Below are 16,272 nucleotides of genomic sequence, written 5' to 3' on the forward strand. Positions count from 1 at the left end.
ACCACTGTGCCGTGCGAAATGGTCCTTTTAAAAAGCCCTTGTCAGCATGCCTAACGGATTCCCTCTCCGGCACCCTGGAGAACCCTGCATTCAGCAGTCCTTTGTTGGTGGTAGCGGTGAGTAGCTGAAAAGGGAAAGCGAGAGAATAGAAACTTGGAAACTACAATTCCCAACGTTTGTGGCAGTTAAAATGGCGTAAAAACAATGTAAGACCGTAGCGTAGTTCTGCCCCCAGAGCTAGCAGATGATCCAAACATGAGCGTGGAGAGAAGAGAGGAAACCTGGGTCCTTTCTATTTGTCTAACAGCCTTCAACAATGAAATAAAAGGCTGTTTTTTTTTTTTTTTTTAAAGAAGGGTTGAGCGGAGTTGGTAATTAGTCTTACGTTACAGGATCGCATGCTCCGAATGATGGCTGGGCCCATTTCAAAGCCTATATTGGTTAGTGTGAAGGCAGAACCAGAGGATCATGGTAATTCCAGATGAATGACTGGTATGAAGGTCTCTTCCCTCGCCCCCACCTCCTTCGCAACTCTCGATTCGCCCGACCTGTGACATGATCGCTGTTGGACTGGGCAGTTCCATAGTTCCACTGGTTTAATAGGAGCTTTACCAGGAGCAGGGAACTGGGCTGGACGTGGGGGCCGGAGAAACAGGCCAGGAGGTGGTGGCTGAATAGGAGTGGATATTACGATTCCAAAGTCAGTGAAATGGGGAGGGGGGGAGCACACGCAGACTTGACCAGCAGAAGTTCCATTGTGCATTCCAAGTCTATCGAGATACGTAGGAGTGCTGTGAATGGGGGGGCGGGTCCAGTTACCTTTGGTCATTCTGCAGGCCCCAGGGTCACTAACCCTCTGCACTCGCTGGGCCTTCCACTCCATTCCTCAGCGGGTGACTGCTCCCTTAACAGCAGCCCCCGCCCCCGTCTTCCCCTTGGCCAGGTCCTTCTTGCCTCAATGGGCCACTCTGGATGTGAAGATTGGACTTGTGGCTGTCGTTCTGGGTGGGCCCACTGCTCACTCGGTTCTTGATCTCTGCCGCCATGGTGAGGAAGGCCTGTTCGACGTTGGTGGCGTTTTTAGCACTCGTCTCTAGGAAGGGCACCCCGAGGGAGTCCGAGTATTCCTGCATCCAGAGAGGTCAAGATAAAAAGCAATGATGAAAACTCAGCAGCAAAAGTACTTTTTTTGGAGACTAACATACACACAGAGAGACAGACATCTGCGTTCCCATGTGACATAATGCAGACATGGGGGAAGTTGTGTGAGAATGTATGCAGCTTGGACATTTTATCGCAGGAATTGCTGATGGATGTGTTTTTACTAGTGTAGGAACTGTATTTGGGCAGGGGCTAGTCAGTGCTTTCAACTACTGCTGGAATCTCTGGTAGTGTTTACTTCTGTTTCTCCTGCGATGCTTTGAAGATGGTAAAAGAATGAACTTGCTTCCCTCTTCTTGGGCATAATATATACATGGCTGTACACAGACCCCCCCGAACCGGTTCGGGCCAATCTGCCCATCCCCCACTCCGCTCTGCGGCACGAGATCCAGCTCCGCCGCCATCACCGCATGGATGGCAGCGGCAGTGGTGGCAGGTAAGCCAACCCCCCTGCCCCCTTACCTGCCTACGTCACGGTCTGTTGAGGGCTTCAATTGAGGCCCCGGTTGAAGCTGGAAGAGAAGGCCACGGCGTCTTCCGGCTTCAAGCCAGGGCCTCAGTTGAAGCCTGCGATGGAGGCAGGTAAGCCCCCCTCCCCCCTGCCCCCTTACCTGGCTCCACCGCTGCTGCATGGACTGCGCCACCGCTGCCACCAGGTGAGTCCGCCTCCCCCCCACTTACCTGCATCCGGAGCTCTGGATCGAGGTGAACCGCTTTGCCTCGATCCGCAGCCCCCCGACCAGATTCATCTCTGTCTTTGTCGGAGGTGAATCAGGCCACTCTGCTTATATATATATATATATATATATATATATATATATATATATATACATACACATACACACACATATATATATCAAAGACAGCTTCTTCCTGTTTTCCTTGCTCAGAGATGTTTGGGATAGCTAATAGGGTTGTTGCTTGATTCTAAAAAGCCTTAGTTGATTAAGAGTGTTAGTACGTTCATCATTAGAATCAATTTGCCATTGAATAAAAGCAGAAATCCTAACGCAAGAGGCAGGCATACTTTGCTTTTAGACGAAGCTTGGGTGTGCCAGGTGCCACTTCAGAAGAGGCAGGCCCCTCCTGTGTGAGAGGAAAAGGGGAGCGCCTCTCAAAGGTGGTGCTTGGCACCTGCAGGCCTGTGTGACAATACTCAATTAACCGGGGGGGGGGGGGGAACATTTGTTTTTTAATGGACCCCAGCACTGTTGTTGTTTAAATGGATACTGTTGTTTTATACTGTTGTTTTTATATTTTTGATTTTTTTAAATTTTGTATACTTTTTTAGTGTTCACTGGTTTTAACTTTTGTAAACCGCCCAGAGAGCTTCAGCTATGGGGGCGGCATATAAATTTAATAAATAAATAAATAAAATAAATTTTTAGTTGGTGAAAAGTTGTTGTTTAATACAAACAAAAACAACAACAGTAAACTGATTGATAAAATATTAGAGCCTGTCAACTCTTCTTAGTCACTATGCGGCTGCCATAAGCCAACGGAAATTGATGTTGAGGAGTTTTATTACATTTTAGATTCAGGCTGAGACTGCTGTGTTTTTATATATGTATTTTATGCATGTATTTTATTGTACTCATCTTGTCGGGGTTTTCTAATATTAGAGCTTTATCACCCCAGCGTTATACTGTGCAATCACTGTGAATTGCGTGCAAAGGACTCCGAAGTTTTCCAGCTTATAATCTATGTTTATTGTGAAGTACTCTGAAGTTTTCCATCTTATAATCTGCATTTATTGTGAAGTACTCCCATCCATCCTGCTTTAATTGCGCTGGTTAACCAAAAGAAGTGCGATATTTTGCTACTAGTTTTCAAGCGTATCATTTGTTGTTTTCCGAGCAGCCGCTGGGGCGCAGGAGCAGGATTTGAAGAAAAATTAAACAAATGCTTCCATCTGCATAAGCTTTAAAGATAAAGACATCAAAATTGGCACAGTAGCAGATATTAAGGAGAGCTTTAAGCATACCAAATTTGAATCGGATTGGGTCATCCATTGATTTTTTAATGAATTTTTAAAATTCCCCCCCTTAATTCCATTTCCTGGTATGCAAAGGATCTAGCCGCCAGGTAGCAACAACCACAACGGCGACAGCTTAATGCTGTAGGGGATAATTCGAGGGAAACAGGTACGTGGGATGAAGCTTTTAGTGCTGATGATGTTTTCTGCTGTGCTGTTCCATGACCGAAATAAATAAACTGTAACTGTGGGCAAACCGAAGAAGAACAAGAGTAAACGAAGGACTCTGACACTTCTCTTTGTAAGGTAGAACAGGAAGGTGCTGCTTTATCTAGTGCCATCGATGTACGCTGCGGCTGGCAGAGTAACGTAAGCCCAAAAGAGAGTTCCCTGCCTCAAAGAATGTCCAATCTAAAATCTGCTTCAAGAATGGGTGAGATGGCCAGGGAGGAATCAGTGAGAGCAAATGTGCAACTACTTTCACGAAAGGCCGCTATTTCTCAGCCACTTAAGTGTCAAGAGCGCTGCGACGCGCCCCTTCTCTTGCGTATGCACCTTGGCCGTGGTGTAGTCCACCGCTTTCTTGCTGGTGAGGTCACTTTTGTTTCCCACGATCAACTTGTTGACGTTCTCGCTGGCGTAGCGATTGATTTCCTCCAGCCAGAGATGCATGTTGTTGAATGAATCCTGGAAATCGCAGCGGAGAGGGAGGTCAGGCGGGCCGTTCAAACGGGTTTGCGTGGGCTTGTTAGGTAGGGTGACCCTATGAAAAGGAGGACCGGGCTCCTGTATCTTTAACAGTTGTATCGGAAAGGGAATATCAGCAGGTGTCATTTGTATATATGGAGAATCTGGTGAAATTCCCTCTTCATCGCAACAGTTAAAGCTGCAGGTGCCCTGCCGTCTTTTAAATCTGGTCACTCTAGTATAGCTTCTGCACTTTAACTGTTGTGATGAAGAGGGGATTTCACCAGGTTCTCCATATGTACAAATGACACCTGCTGAAATTCTCTTTTCTATGCAACTGTCCTCCTTTTCATAGGGTCACCCTAGTGTTGGGGAGCAGAGCTACCTTGGCCTAACCTTTGCTGAACCTGCCTTGCTATAAGGCTGCCTAACCCCATGTGTCTGTCTTGAACATCTTCGTAGCTACTTAGGTAGAGACACTTTCCAAATATCCAAAGTTAATTTCACTCCTCCTTTAGTTTACTCATCAGTAACACTGTGAAATATGGGACAGGAGCATTAACTTGGAAAAAATGGTTACGGGCTGCTAAATTTTGTGGATGCATTTGCAAGGCTTATGAGCTCCGTGTGGTGTAGAGCGGTAAAGCAGCAGTTTCTGCAGCTGAAACTCTCCCCACGGCCTGAGTTCAATCCCAGCGGAAGCTAGTGCTCAGGTCGACTCAGCCTTCCATCCTCCCGAGGTCGGTAAAATGAGTACCCAGTTAGCTGGGGGAAAGGTAACAATGGCCAGGAAAGGCAACGGCAAACCACCCCGCTATAAGGCCTGCCAAGAAAACGTCAGCGAAAGCTGGCGTCCCTCCAAGAGTCAGTAATGACTCAATGCTTGCGCGAGAGGTTCCTTTCCTTTCCTTGCAAGGCTGCCGTCACCCTTCACACGGGGCTTGTGCAAAAAAACTTCTCATTGGAGTGTGTTTCATTGGCCATTAGTAGAGCTCTGCTGGATCAGACTGAAGGTCCATCTAGTCCGCCATCCTGTTCCCACGGTGGCCCATCAGATGCCCCTGGGAAGGCCAGAAACAGGGCATGAAGGCCAGGACCTTCCACTAATGATGCTCCACACAGCAACTGCTGTTCATTGGCTTCCTGCTTTTGCACATGGAGGTTCCACGTGGCTGTCCTAACTAAATGGCCATTGATCAGCATATCCGCCATGAACCTGTTGAATCCCCTTTTAAAACTGCCTTAACCAGTAGCCATTGCTGCATCTTGTTTCAGTCTCCCCTTTGCTTTTCTTGACTGTTACCCCAAATGAGCCACCTACGGCAGCTGCCTTGCCTTGCGCTACGCTACACTTGCACTGGATCTTATCCCTTGCTGCGATGTTCACGGTTGCACCAGAGGGGGTGGGGAAAGAAATGCTGAGCTGGTGCCTCCCCTCTGCCTTTCTTGAATGGAAAGCCGGCTTCGGTTCATCTCACCTGATCTGTCACGTCGTATACAATGATGATGCCATGTGCTCCTCGGTAATAGCTTGAGGTGATCGTCCGAAAGCGTTCCTGCCCGGCGGTGTCCCACTGCGAAGGAAAGAAGTGTATGTTTCCGGTTAAAGCTGCCTTCTACAAGGTAGAGTTACGATATGTGAATCAACCTTCAGCAAAGGAATATCAAAAGGAGACTTCAGTGTGAAACTGAAACAGAATGTACTAGGAAGTTTGATTCTCTTAGGCCTAAATCAAGACAATGGTTTCCTCTCCCACTACAGATGTTAAATTAACAAAGCAAAGCTGGAAAAAGTGCAGAAAAGGGCAACTAAAATGATGAAGGGGCTGGAGCGTCTCGGGGTCATCCCATGAAGCTGATGGGTGGGAGATCCAGGACAAATAAAAGGAAGAGCTTCTTCACACAGCGCAGAGTTAAATTATGGAACTCGCTACCACAAGATGCAGTGTTGGCCACCCATTTGGATGGCTTGAAAGGAAGTTGGATAAATTCCTGGAGGCGAAGGCTATCAAGGGCTACTGGCCCTGAGGGTTGTGTGCTATCTCCAGTATTCGAGGCAGTAAGCCTGTGTGCACCAGTTGCTGGGGAACATGGGTGGGAGGGTGCTATTGCACCATGTCCTCCTTGTTTATCCCTGGCCGATGGCTGGCCAGCCACTGTGTGAACAGAGTGCTGGACTAGATGGACCCTTGGTCTGATCCAGTATGGCACTTCTTATATTCTTAAAGCTAGGAAGATTCACCTGCTATTACTGTACTGGATGGCCAGAGTGCTTATTTGAAAGCAATTAAGCTTTGTATTGAATTGTCACCCACAGTAGTAGATATATAGGAAAACAGGGCTTCTATACTTGTATAGATGCTTAGAAAGAACTTCAATACGTGCAGCTTGTCAGGCAGGGCTAAGAAATGGCACCTGCTGAGATTTCGTGTTTCATGCAGCTGTTCAAGGTATTAGAAATCTGTCCTCCTTTCTCCCTAGTCACTGCAACTACACCCCATTCTCCATCCAGTTAAGGGCAGGGAATCTAGGAACCCTGTTTTCCATGGATTTACATACGATTTGCAGCTTAATGGTCCTCCCCTCTAACTCAATGGTCCGGATTTTGAAGTCCACCCCAATGGTGCTGATGTAACTGTCTGTATAGGTGTCGTCCTAGAGCAGGAAAAGAGAAGAGAAGAGAAACATTTGTGTAAGTTGTGGAGTTCTGCAAAGCAAATGAGGCAGACCTGAGTAAAAGCACTGGAGGAAGAGATTTGCAGCTCCTCCCTGAAAAATTCCAACAGAATTTTTCTTGGAAATTAAAGCCAGCTCTTGGAAATTAAAAGCAACATTTTGATTGCCAATTTCATTTCCTTCACCTTTATGATGCTCTTAGTGCTACACTGAAAGCCCCACAATCCTCAGTTGAGCAAATCACAATTTGAAAGTGCTAGAGTTTGACCGTGTAAACAAGCACTGAGGCTGTTTGGCCGAATGCTTGTAGGAACACAGGAAGCTGCCTTTGTGCCCAGTTAGACCATGGTTGTCCACAATGGCCCCATTCAGAAGACACCTTAAACCAATTCACTGTGGTTAAAGCCATGGTTTAAGGTGTCTTCTGAACACAGCCTGGCTTTCTGGCTTAACCACGGTGGTTAAAGCCATGGTTTAAGGTGTCTTCTGAACACAGCCTGGCTTTCTGGCTTAACCACGGTGGTTAAAGCCATGGTTTAAGGTGTCTTCTGAACACAGCCTGGCTTTCTGGCTTAACCATGGTGGTTAAAGCCATGGTTTAAGGTGTCTTCTGAACACAGCCTGGCTTTCTGGCTTAACCATGGTGGTTAAAGCCATGGTTTAAGGTGTCTTCTGAATAAAGCAAAAAAGCCTTATTCACTGTGGTTAAAGTCATGGTTTAAGGTGTCTTCTGAACACAGCATGGCTTTCTGGCTTAACCACAGTGATTAAAGCCATGGTTTAAGGCAATGGTTCCCAAACTTTTTCAGGTCACTGCCCACTTGGTTCCACAAACTCATGCCCTGTGCCCCCTACCCTACCCCTATAAAAATCATTATTCAGAATAGCGGTTTTCAACGACCCACTAAGGAAGATAATAACAATAAAATTCAAACAGTAACAATTAATTAAATATTTATTCAAAATCCAATTACTTTTTTTAGTTTATTCAATAAAACATAATTGATGAACTTGATCCAGTGATATCATCTTTCCAAAGTCTGATAGTCATTTAGCAAGAATATTAGATACCACATTTAGTAACTAGGGTAGAGTACCTCACTTTTCTGTAAATTCTTAATGTGATGGATGGGCTTGATGAAGTGATGCCAGTTTTCCAATGTCTGGTTTAAAGTCACTTAACATGAGTCTTAAATCACCACGTTTAGTAACCTGGAGTCGATTTCTTTGCTTGGAGAGAAGTTGGCAGACCACACTAAAACCACGTTCCATCAAATATGATGTTGGAAATGCAACCAGGAGCTTCTGAACCACTCTCCATAGTGCAGGAGAGCGACCAGAAATTTCCTTCTGTAACCAAAACTCCTGGTACGATTTCTTAAACTTTGGCTTCAGCTCAATGTCATTTTGTAGCTCAACTGGACCCTTTCAATGGGACGCACTTGCCAAGGGAGAGAGGGAAAAGAGAGCAAATGCCTCTGTTTTGCAGCTGGCGTGGCAGGGCACACCAAGCAGGGTATGTCTCTTCATTAGCATTTTGATACTTTTGAAACATTTCAATTCACCGTTAAAAGGACTCTTCTTAAACAGTATTAATACACGTGTGGATTCTTCCCCTATATGGCTTGGGACCAAACTACTTTCTCCCATAAAAATGTGCCTGGATTTTAAGACCTTTTGGAGAGGCGCTTCTTGGAACAGACCACCTCGAACGCACCCCTGCCGCCCCCTTGCCTCTTAACGCCCCCCTATGCAACCCCACCACCCCCAAGGGGCAGTACCACCCACTTTGGGAACCACTGGTTTAAAGGCAACCAGGATGATCAGGGGTCTGGAAACAACGCCCTATAAAGAGAGACTGAAAGAACTGGGCCTGTTTAGCCTGGAGAAGAGAAGATGGATGGGAGACATGAGAGCACTCTTCAAATACTTAAAAGGTTGTCACGCAGAGGAGGGCCAGGATCTCTTCTCGATCCTCCCAGAGCGCAGGACACGGAATAATGGGCTCAATGGACAGGAAGCCAGATTCCAGCTGGACATCAGGAAAAACTTCCTGACTGTTGGAGCAGTACGACAATGGAATCAGTTACCTAGGGAGGTTGTGGGTTCTCCCACCCTAGAGGCCTTCAAGAGGCAGCTGGACAACCATCTGTCAGGGATGCTTTAGGGTGGATTCCTGCATTGAGCAGGGGGTTGGACTCGATGGCCTTGTAGGCCCCTTCCAACTCTGCTATTCTATGATTCTATGAACACTGATTGGCCACTGCTCTCGAAGGCTTCAGGCAGGAGTGTTCTCAACCCTGTCTGGGGATGGCAGGATCATCTGCATGCAAACCACGCAGTTCCACTACTGAGCTGCAACCTTTTCATCTTGGCCCGCATTGAGTTCACACAGTCGATAACCAGCTGCCTTGGGGAAACCCAGAAGAGATACACACAAGTGTGACAGGCACCCTGCTGGTCATGTTCCCCAACCTCTGGTGTACCTAGGCATACTGCCTCTGAGAGTGGAGGTAGCATATGGCTGTCAGAAATAGCCATTGATAGCTTTCTTCTCCAAGAATTTGTCCAATCCTCCTTTAAAGCCATCCAGATTGGTGACCATCATTACATCTTGTGGTAGTGAGTTCCATAGTTTAAGTATTTGCTGTATGATGGAAGTACTTCCTTTTTATCTCTCCTGGCTCTCCCACCAATCAGCTTCATGGGGTGTTGAGAAAAGGGGGGGGAAATGTCTCCTTATCCACTTTCTTCACGCCATGCATAATTCTGTACATCTCCCCTCTCTTGCTTTTTCTCTATCCTGGCTGTTGTAACCTTTCCTCATAGGGGAGTTGTTCCAGCCCCTTAATCATTGTAGCTGCCCCTTTTCAAATTCTACAATATTCTTTACCTCTAGATGCCCTGAGACTATTATTGTTATTATTTATTTCATTTCTATACTGCCCAATAGCTGAAGCTCTCTGGGTGGTTTACAATAATCCATGCGACAATAAAATAAATACAGCATAAAAAAATTAAATATCCAAAATTTAAAACAATTTAGACAGCTAATAACAGTTTCAATAAAATACTAGACCTCTTTAGATGACTAGCATAAATGCCCCGTCATTAAACACCTGGGAATAGAGGGCAATCAAAAGAAGGAAGGTGTTGGTGCCCGGTGGGCCTCAGTGGCGATCTCATTCCAGAGTCAGGGGGCCACCACTGACAAGGCCCTCTCCTTTGTCGCCAGCCCTGACACTGACAATGAGGCTGGGCCCTGCTTGCCTTCTCAGTTTCTGTGGTTTTAACAGAAGCTGACCCAGGCATTTGAAGCCGGCACCGCGAGTGCTTACCGCAAAACGGAGCAGGAGGCATGACTTTCCAACTCCAGAATCTCCAATCAGCAGCAGCTTAAATAAGTAGTCGCTGTTGTTGAGGAAGGAAAGAGAAATACACTTTGATGAGCAACTAAAATGTCTTGGTTTGGACGGAGGCACAGATTGATTTTTTTTCTTAAGCAGAGAGGGGAGAAATTTAGTTACAGGTAGAAGGTGGATACCCATAGCTTCTGTGACGCCACTGGTTGACTGATCAATGGCTGAATTCCCTCTCTGGTGGGTATCCAAAACCCAATGCTCAACTTGAAATGACTTAAAAAGGAACATCCCATTTAACACCCCCCCCCCAAAAAAAAACCCTTTACTTGGCATTGCCTTGTTGCTGTGCAGGTAACCCATTACCAAGGAGGGTTCTTCCCCCTGTCGTTAATACTCACTATTCAGGGCTGATGGTTGACATGTTAGCAAGCAGACATGCGGACAGCCCACGTGTCCTGCTACTTTGAGATGGCAGAAAGACGAGGTGTATGGAGGGTGTTGCAGGGTCCTGGATTCTGTCTGCCTTTTGGATAAATAAGAATAATTGTGTACAGAATTTTCAGCTTTCAAGTTTTTAAAAAAATGCATTTAAGGAATGGGGGAAACCCAGGAACAAGTATTTCAGAGTTCCAAAAGAAGGCAATGGTTGAGTGTAAGGCCTTTAAAAATGAATTGCGAACTTTTTTCAACTATTATTTTTCTAATTCCAGCCCAATTCTCAGGCCTGATATAATGTTTGTCACACGCATCGGGTCGTTCTTGCTACGAAAAGGGAAATGTATCTGATCTTGGCTGGGCATCATATTTAGGACATCTTTCGTGCTCTCGCATTGAGTGGGTGATGAATATGTTACATTATGTTTGGTTCTACACTTGTTAATGTGGTCGATCCACCAGTGCCTTTACTATTATTATTATTATTATTATTATTATTATTTATTTATTTATATAGCACCATCAGTGTACATGGTGCTGTACAGATTACACAGTAAATAGCAAGACCCTGCCGCATAGGCTTACAATCTAATAAAGTTGTAGTAAACAATAAGGAGGGAAAGAGAATGCAAACAGGCACAGGGAAGTGTAAATAGGCACTGGGTAGGGTGAGGCTAACAGTATAGAGTCAGAACAAACTCAACATTTAAAAGCTACCCCAATCGTTTAATTTTTAAAATGCGAGTTTTTAGTGCTTGGTTAGACCCATGAAGCCATTCCCTTAATTTCTTCCAGATGTGAAGGGCTCTGGCTATGATGAGGGAAAGGCAACTCTGCAGATGTGAAGTAAAGGTAGGGTGACCATATGAAAAGGAGAACAGGGCTCCTGTATCTTTAACAGTTGAATAATAAAGTGAATTTCAGCAGGTGTCATTTTTACGCATGCTGCACCTGGTGAAATTCTCTCTTCATCACAACAGTTAAAGCTACAGGAGCAGTGCCCTCTTTTGTATCTGGTCAAGAGGGCAGGGCTCCTGCAGCTTTAACTGTTGTGATGGAGAGGGAATTTCACCAGGTGCAACATGCATACAAATGACACCTGCTGAAATTCGCTTTATTATTCAACTGTTAAAGAAACAGGAACCCTGTCTTCCTTTTCATATGGTCACCCTAGTAAAGGTGAAGAAGAATCTAAACATATTCCAATATCATCCCAGGCTCAAATTACGCCCCATCCAGTCTACTTCGTGCTTCCGATACCTACGAGACCTCCTGCCACAGTAAATTGGTTCCTAAAGGCATCTCCACACATTGGTCTCATAATGGCTTAACTGTCATGGCTTCTCCCAAAGGATCCCGGGAACTGTAGTTTAGTACTCAGAATGCTCTGGTAGAGATCCTAATTACCCCACCCCCCCAGTCCCATCACAGAACTACAGTTCCCAGGGAGAACCTTCCCCGAGGAGAGGAGAAACCATCAAACTAGTTTCCTTTAGATATGCACAAAGTAATAATTGTACTCTTGCATTTTTGCACTTACAGACTAGCAGCTGCTGTTTACATATTTAACTACAGAGTTACTCTTTCCTTTAGGTTGTGCAAATAGCTGCTAAAATGCAATGTAGAGATGATGAAGCCTAAATTCTATCTTCTACATCAGCTGGGGGAAATGAATCCTGGCAAGTTTGCAGTTTATAATAATGAGGGAAATCCTGACTCCACAATTTTTAGGTCTGAAAGGCAAAACCTCCCTCCATTTTGATGTAAAGGGCCGATTTTCGGTCACGTTGGAGATTTTTCAACTTTGGGGATGCATTCGGCAGAGGGATTTGGTAGCAACACCCCTCTGAGCCCTAGGGAGTGCTTCAGTGGATATTTGCAATTCATATGCAGTATCGGAATATGGATTTGCAGGAGGGATTTTAGTTATTTCTGATCCCACCCCAGCCCTTGAAATTGCCCTCCCCCCAAGCAAGGTGACAGCAATGTGTAAAATAAAACTTGGCTCAACAGAACTTGCTCCCTTAATTCTGCATGCCTTTAGCGGTCCTCGCCCCCACCAGCTGGAAGCGATGCAGTAAAATGGTCTCCCCGTTCATTCTGCATTCTTCTTCGTGAAATTCCAGCCCGTTTTAAGAATGAGGAAACTCCATCCCCTTCCTGCCTCCAGCCCCCTCCCTCCTCCCATCTCCGTTTCTCTTCCTGCTTTAGAACAAGGTGGGGGATCTATGATGCTGAGATGAAGGTTGAAAAGAGGGCTTAAGGTACCTGCCTTGCTCTGTGCCTTTAATCCAGTCTTTCCTGAGTAGGAGCAGGTGCTGTCCAATTCGGAGCGACTTGCTCTGCAAAGCGAGAGGATGGGGAGAGTGTCTGTCTTCGAGGAATCTGGGGGGGACTGATCCCTCTGGAAGCCAGGAGAGAGGGTGGGCTGAGGTCCCATGCAGGTGGAGCAGCAGCGTGGATCATCTCCCACCAGCTGGCATCAAGGCCTGGAACCCCAAAGCCAGCCGTGCCTAAAGAGGGGCCCAGAAGGATCCCAGATCACCATGATCGCAGCCTCCGAGGGAAGAAACAAAGGAGCTGTCCACCCTGGGCCCCCTCCCCCAGTTTGCTCAGCAGCTGGTCCTCTCCCTCCCCAGCCCTCCTGTCTTGCAGCAAAGATGCTCCCAGCTGGGGGCTCCACCATTGGCCAGCTGTGGGAGATGACGTCATCCGATGATGCAGAGGATTGGCTGGGATGGGAGAGGCGTGGCCGGCTGGGATCTTTTCATCTTGCAGCGGGGAGGGCTGGATCTGCAAAGGAGGCAGGAGGATCCCTGCAGGAGAGATGTGGGGGGTCACTGGGTTGGGCCAGCAGGGTGTGTGGGTGGCTAGCACATCATCAAGACGACTTATCAGGGTTCTCATCCTCTTTAGCCACGGATGCTAAGAGGGTGGGATTTCAATGCCGGCGTATCGGCGATTCTTTTTGAGTAGAGAAGCAGGGAGTGGCAGACAAGCTAAAGTCATGGATACAGAATACAAAGGTGGGATCTTGTAGTTGGAACTTTAAATATCTCTTAACTGGTGAATAAGTATATAGTATATACAGTAGGACTGTAGCTCAGCAGTAGAGCGCAGGCTTTGCAAGCAGAAGGCCCTGGGTTCGATGCCCGGCAACTCCAGGTAGGGCTAAGGAAAGAATTCTGCCTGAAACCCTGGAGATGATCAGGGGTCTGGAAATGAAGCCCTGTGAGGAGAGACGGGAAGAACTGGGCATGTTTAGCCTGGAGAAGAGAAGATTGAGGGGAGACATGAGAGCACTCTTCAAAGACTTGAAAGGTTGTCACACAGAGGAGGGCCAGGATCTCTTCTCGATCCTCCCAGTGTGCAGGACACGGAATAACGGGCTCAAGTTACAGGAAGCCAGATTCCAGCTGGACATCAGGAAAAACTTCCTGACTGTTAGAGCAGTACGACAATGGAATCAGTTACCTAGGGAGGTCGTAAGCTCTCCCACCGTAGAGGCCTTTGGGAGGCAGCTGGACAACCACCTGTCAGGGATGCTTTAGGGTGGATTCCTGCATTGAGCAGGGGGTTGGACTCGATGGCCTTGTAGGCCCCTTCCAACTCTATGATTCTATGAGTGATGCTGCCAGTCAATGTTGACAATACTGGTCTAGATGGACTGATGGTCTGACTCACTATAAGGCTGCTTCCTATGTTGCAGGATGGTATTTGAGAGGTGCAGTTCCTGATAATTTGGCCACAGAGACATTGCTTGGTACGATGCAGGCTTTCTCAGTTTTTGGTCCCCTGACTTGGATTCAGTGCTGTGGCCATATTCACTACTAGAGAACAAAAGAGGGACTCTGGATAAATGTCTGCTAATGGTGTCATCAAAAATTCATTGTGCTGTATATAGCTTTCCAGAAATGCTGGGGCAGTGGGGGGATATCTTTTGGCCTCTTAATGGGACAAAGTTCTGGGATGGGCCCAGATGCGAGGAATCTCGCCTGGTTTTGCAGAATCCTCGGTCATTTGCTGAGCTGTTCCCCCAGAAACCAAGAAAATGTCTACCCGCACCAACGGATTCTTGCATTATTCATAACAGAAATTACCACGAATAGCTTGTGCGGCCCACCATTCATCCCACATCCCATGCTGACCACCAACTCAGTGTGGAGTTCTTTACAGATAAAAGCGTTTGCTTAGGCAGCAGTTAATGTCCCGGCTGGACATCAGGAAAAAATTCCTGACTGTTAGAGCAGTACGACAATGGAACCAGTGACCGAGGGAGGTGGTGGGCTCTCCCACCCTAGAGGCCTTCAAGAGGCAGCTGGACAGCCACCTGTCAGGGATGCTTTAGGGTGGATTCCTGCATTGAGCAGGGGGTTGGACTCGATGGCCTTGTAGGCCCCTTCCAACTCTGCTATTCTATGATTCTATGACCAGGGGGCAGCGGAGGCAGGCAACTCGGTGGGGCAGTGAATCCACTCTGGGTTTCAGTCTGAACCAGCCCAAACTCTAAAGGATCTAGTGGAGCCTGGTGGCTCCGAGGTCACCAGGGTGGTGGATTTGCTCTAGATTCCAAGCAGCACTCTAAAGAAACTGTCCAAGGTGCTGAACTGATATGGAGGAATAGGGTTCATCACCTTGGAGAGCTCCGTGAGAGTGCTGTCTGGTTCTGACTAAAACCCAGAACGGATCCACAGCCCCAACGAAATTGGAGTCACCAGCCTCCACTGCCGTTTGTGTTGGCGCTTGGGGGCAAAGTCAAGAGCAGAATTTATTTATTTATTCTATAATACTACACGAAAGAGGTGCTGCCTTTCCCACGATGTTTGCCCCTTGTGTGGCTCTCCAACTGGTTATACTGGTGTTCCTTCTTCCGCCACAGCTGCTTTGAAGCGATAAAATAAAATAAATCCCTACCTGCTAGATTTTCTTCCTCATCCACCCCCCCTTTTTTTTTTTGCACAACTCAGCATGGCATGGATAGAGGCCAGAGCTACCCCTATGTATATTTAATAATTTTCATGTCCCTGTTTTAAAATGCCTAAGCTAAGCCTGCCAAAGATCAGCGCACTAATCCTGCATAAGTGCGGGCAGGAGACCAAGAACAGCATGGGAGCATCAGAGGGGAAAGAGGGAAGCAAAACCATTAAGGAAAGAAAGGGAGGGGCCCGTAGCTCAGTGGAGGCTGGTGGCTCCGACTTCAGTGGGGCCGTGAATCCCTCCTGGGTTTCAGTCCCAACTCTAAAGGAGCCACCCAAGGTTCCGAACTCAATACCCAAAACAGGTTCAGCCTCTTAGAGTTCTGACTAAAGCCCAGAGTGGATTTACAGCCCTACTGACATTGGAGCCTTTAGCCTGTGCTGGGCATAGACGCTGCGTTGCATGCAGAAGGTTCCAGATCCAATCCCCGGCACCGTGTCCAGTTAAAGGATCAGGCCGTGAGTGACGAGACGGAGCTTGCTTTGCCAGAGATCCTGCAGAGCCACCCCCGGTCGGTTGGAATAGAATCCTGGGCTGGCAGATAAATACTCTGGCCTGCTACAATGCACTGCTGCAGAAATACCAGGGGCTTGTCTACACGAAGGGTTTGCCCCAGGGTGGCTTCACAGCAGCGACACGTCATCTACGTGATGCAGCCTCCACTGCGAAGCCATCCGGGGCAAACCCCACTCCCAAAAAGTCAGGCACTTAACCTGATGTTTTGGGCAGCGGAGCCCATGGCGCACCCCGATTGGTTGCCATGGGCTGGACAGGGAAGGGGGCAGCCCCACACCTCTGTAAAAGTAAAATAAAAATGGGGGGAGAGGAGAGGAACGGGGCCATTCCTCCGCCTACTTTTCTTTAAAAAGTATTATCTGTATCTCTGCAGCTGCGCAGATACAAGTAATAAAAATAAAAAGAAATAAGGGAGGCGGAACGGTCAGCCAGAGGGAGTAGAGGTGGTTTGCCCCAAGTCCCGCCCCCTCTCCTCGTGACATA

General features: G+C 47.1%; 1 protein-coding gene across 1 annotated transcript; it reads right to left on the reverse strand.

Moving 5' to 3' along the window:
• Positions 1 to 858: 858 nt before the first annotated feature.
• LOC134407822 (ras-related protein ORAB-1-like) lies at positions 859 to 10,047 on the reverse strand. Its single transcript, XM_063139770.1, has 5 exons — positions 9,838 to 10,047; positions 6,383 to 6,478; positions 5,302 to 5,397; positions 3,692 to 3,823; positions 859 to 1,127 (listed from the first exon to the last, which is right to left on the reverse strand). The coding sequence occupies exons 1-5, from the start codon at positions 10,045 to 10,047 to the stop codon at positions 906 to 908; spliced, it is 756 nt and encodes a 251-aa protein (XP_062995840.1). The 3' UTR covers positions 859 to 905.
• Positions 10,048 to 16,272: the final 6,225 nt, after the last annotated feature.

The sequence above is a fragment of the Elgaria multicarinata genome, chromosome 13 (assembly GCF_023053635.1).
Source record: "Elgaria multicarinata webbii isolate HBS135686 ecotype San Diego chromosome 13, rElgMul1.1.pri, whole genome shotgun sequence".
Taxonomy (NCBI): domain Eukaryota; kingdom Metazoa; phylum Chordata; class Lepidosauria; order Squamata; family Anguidae; genus Elgaria; species Elgaria multicarinata.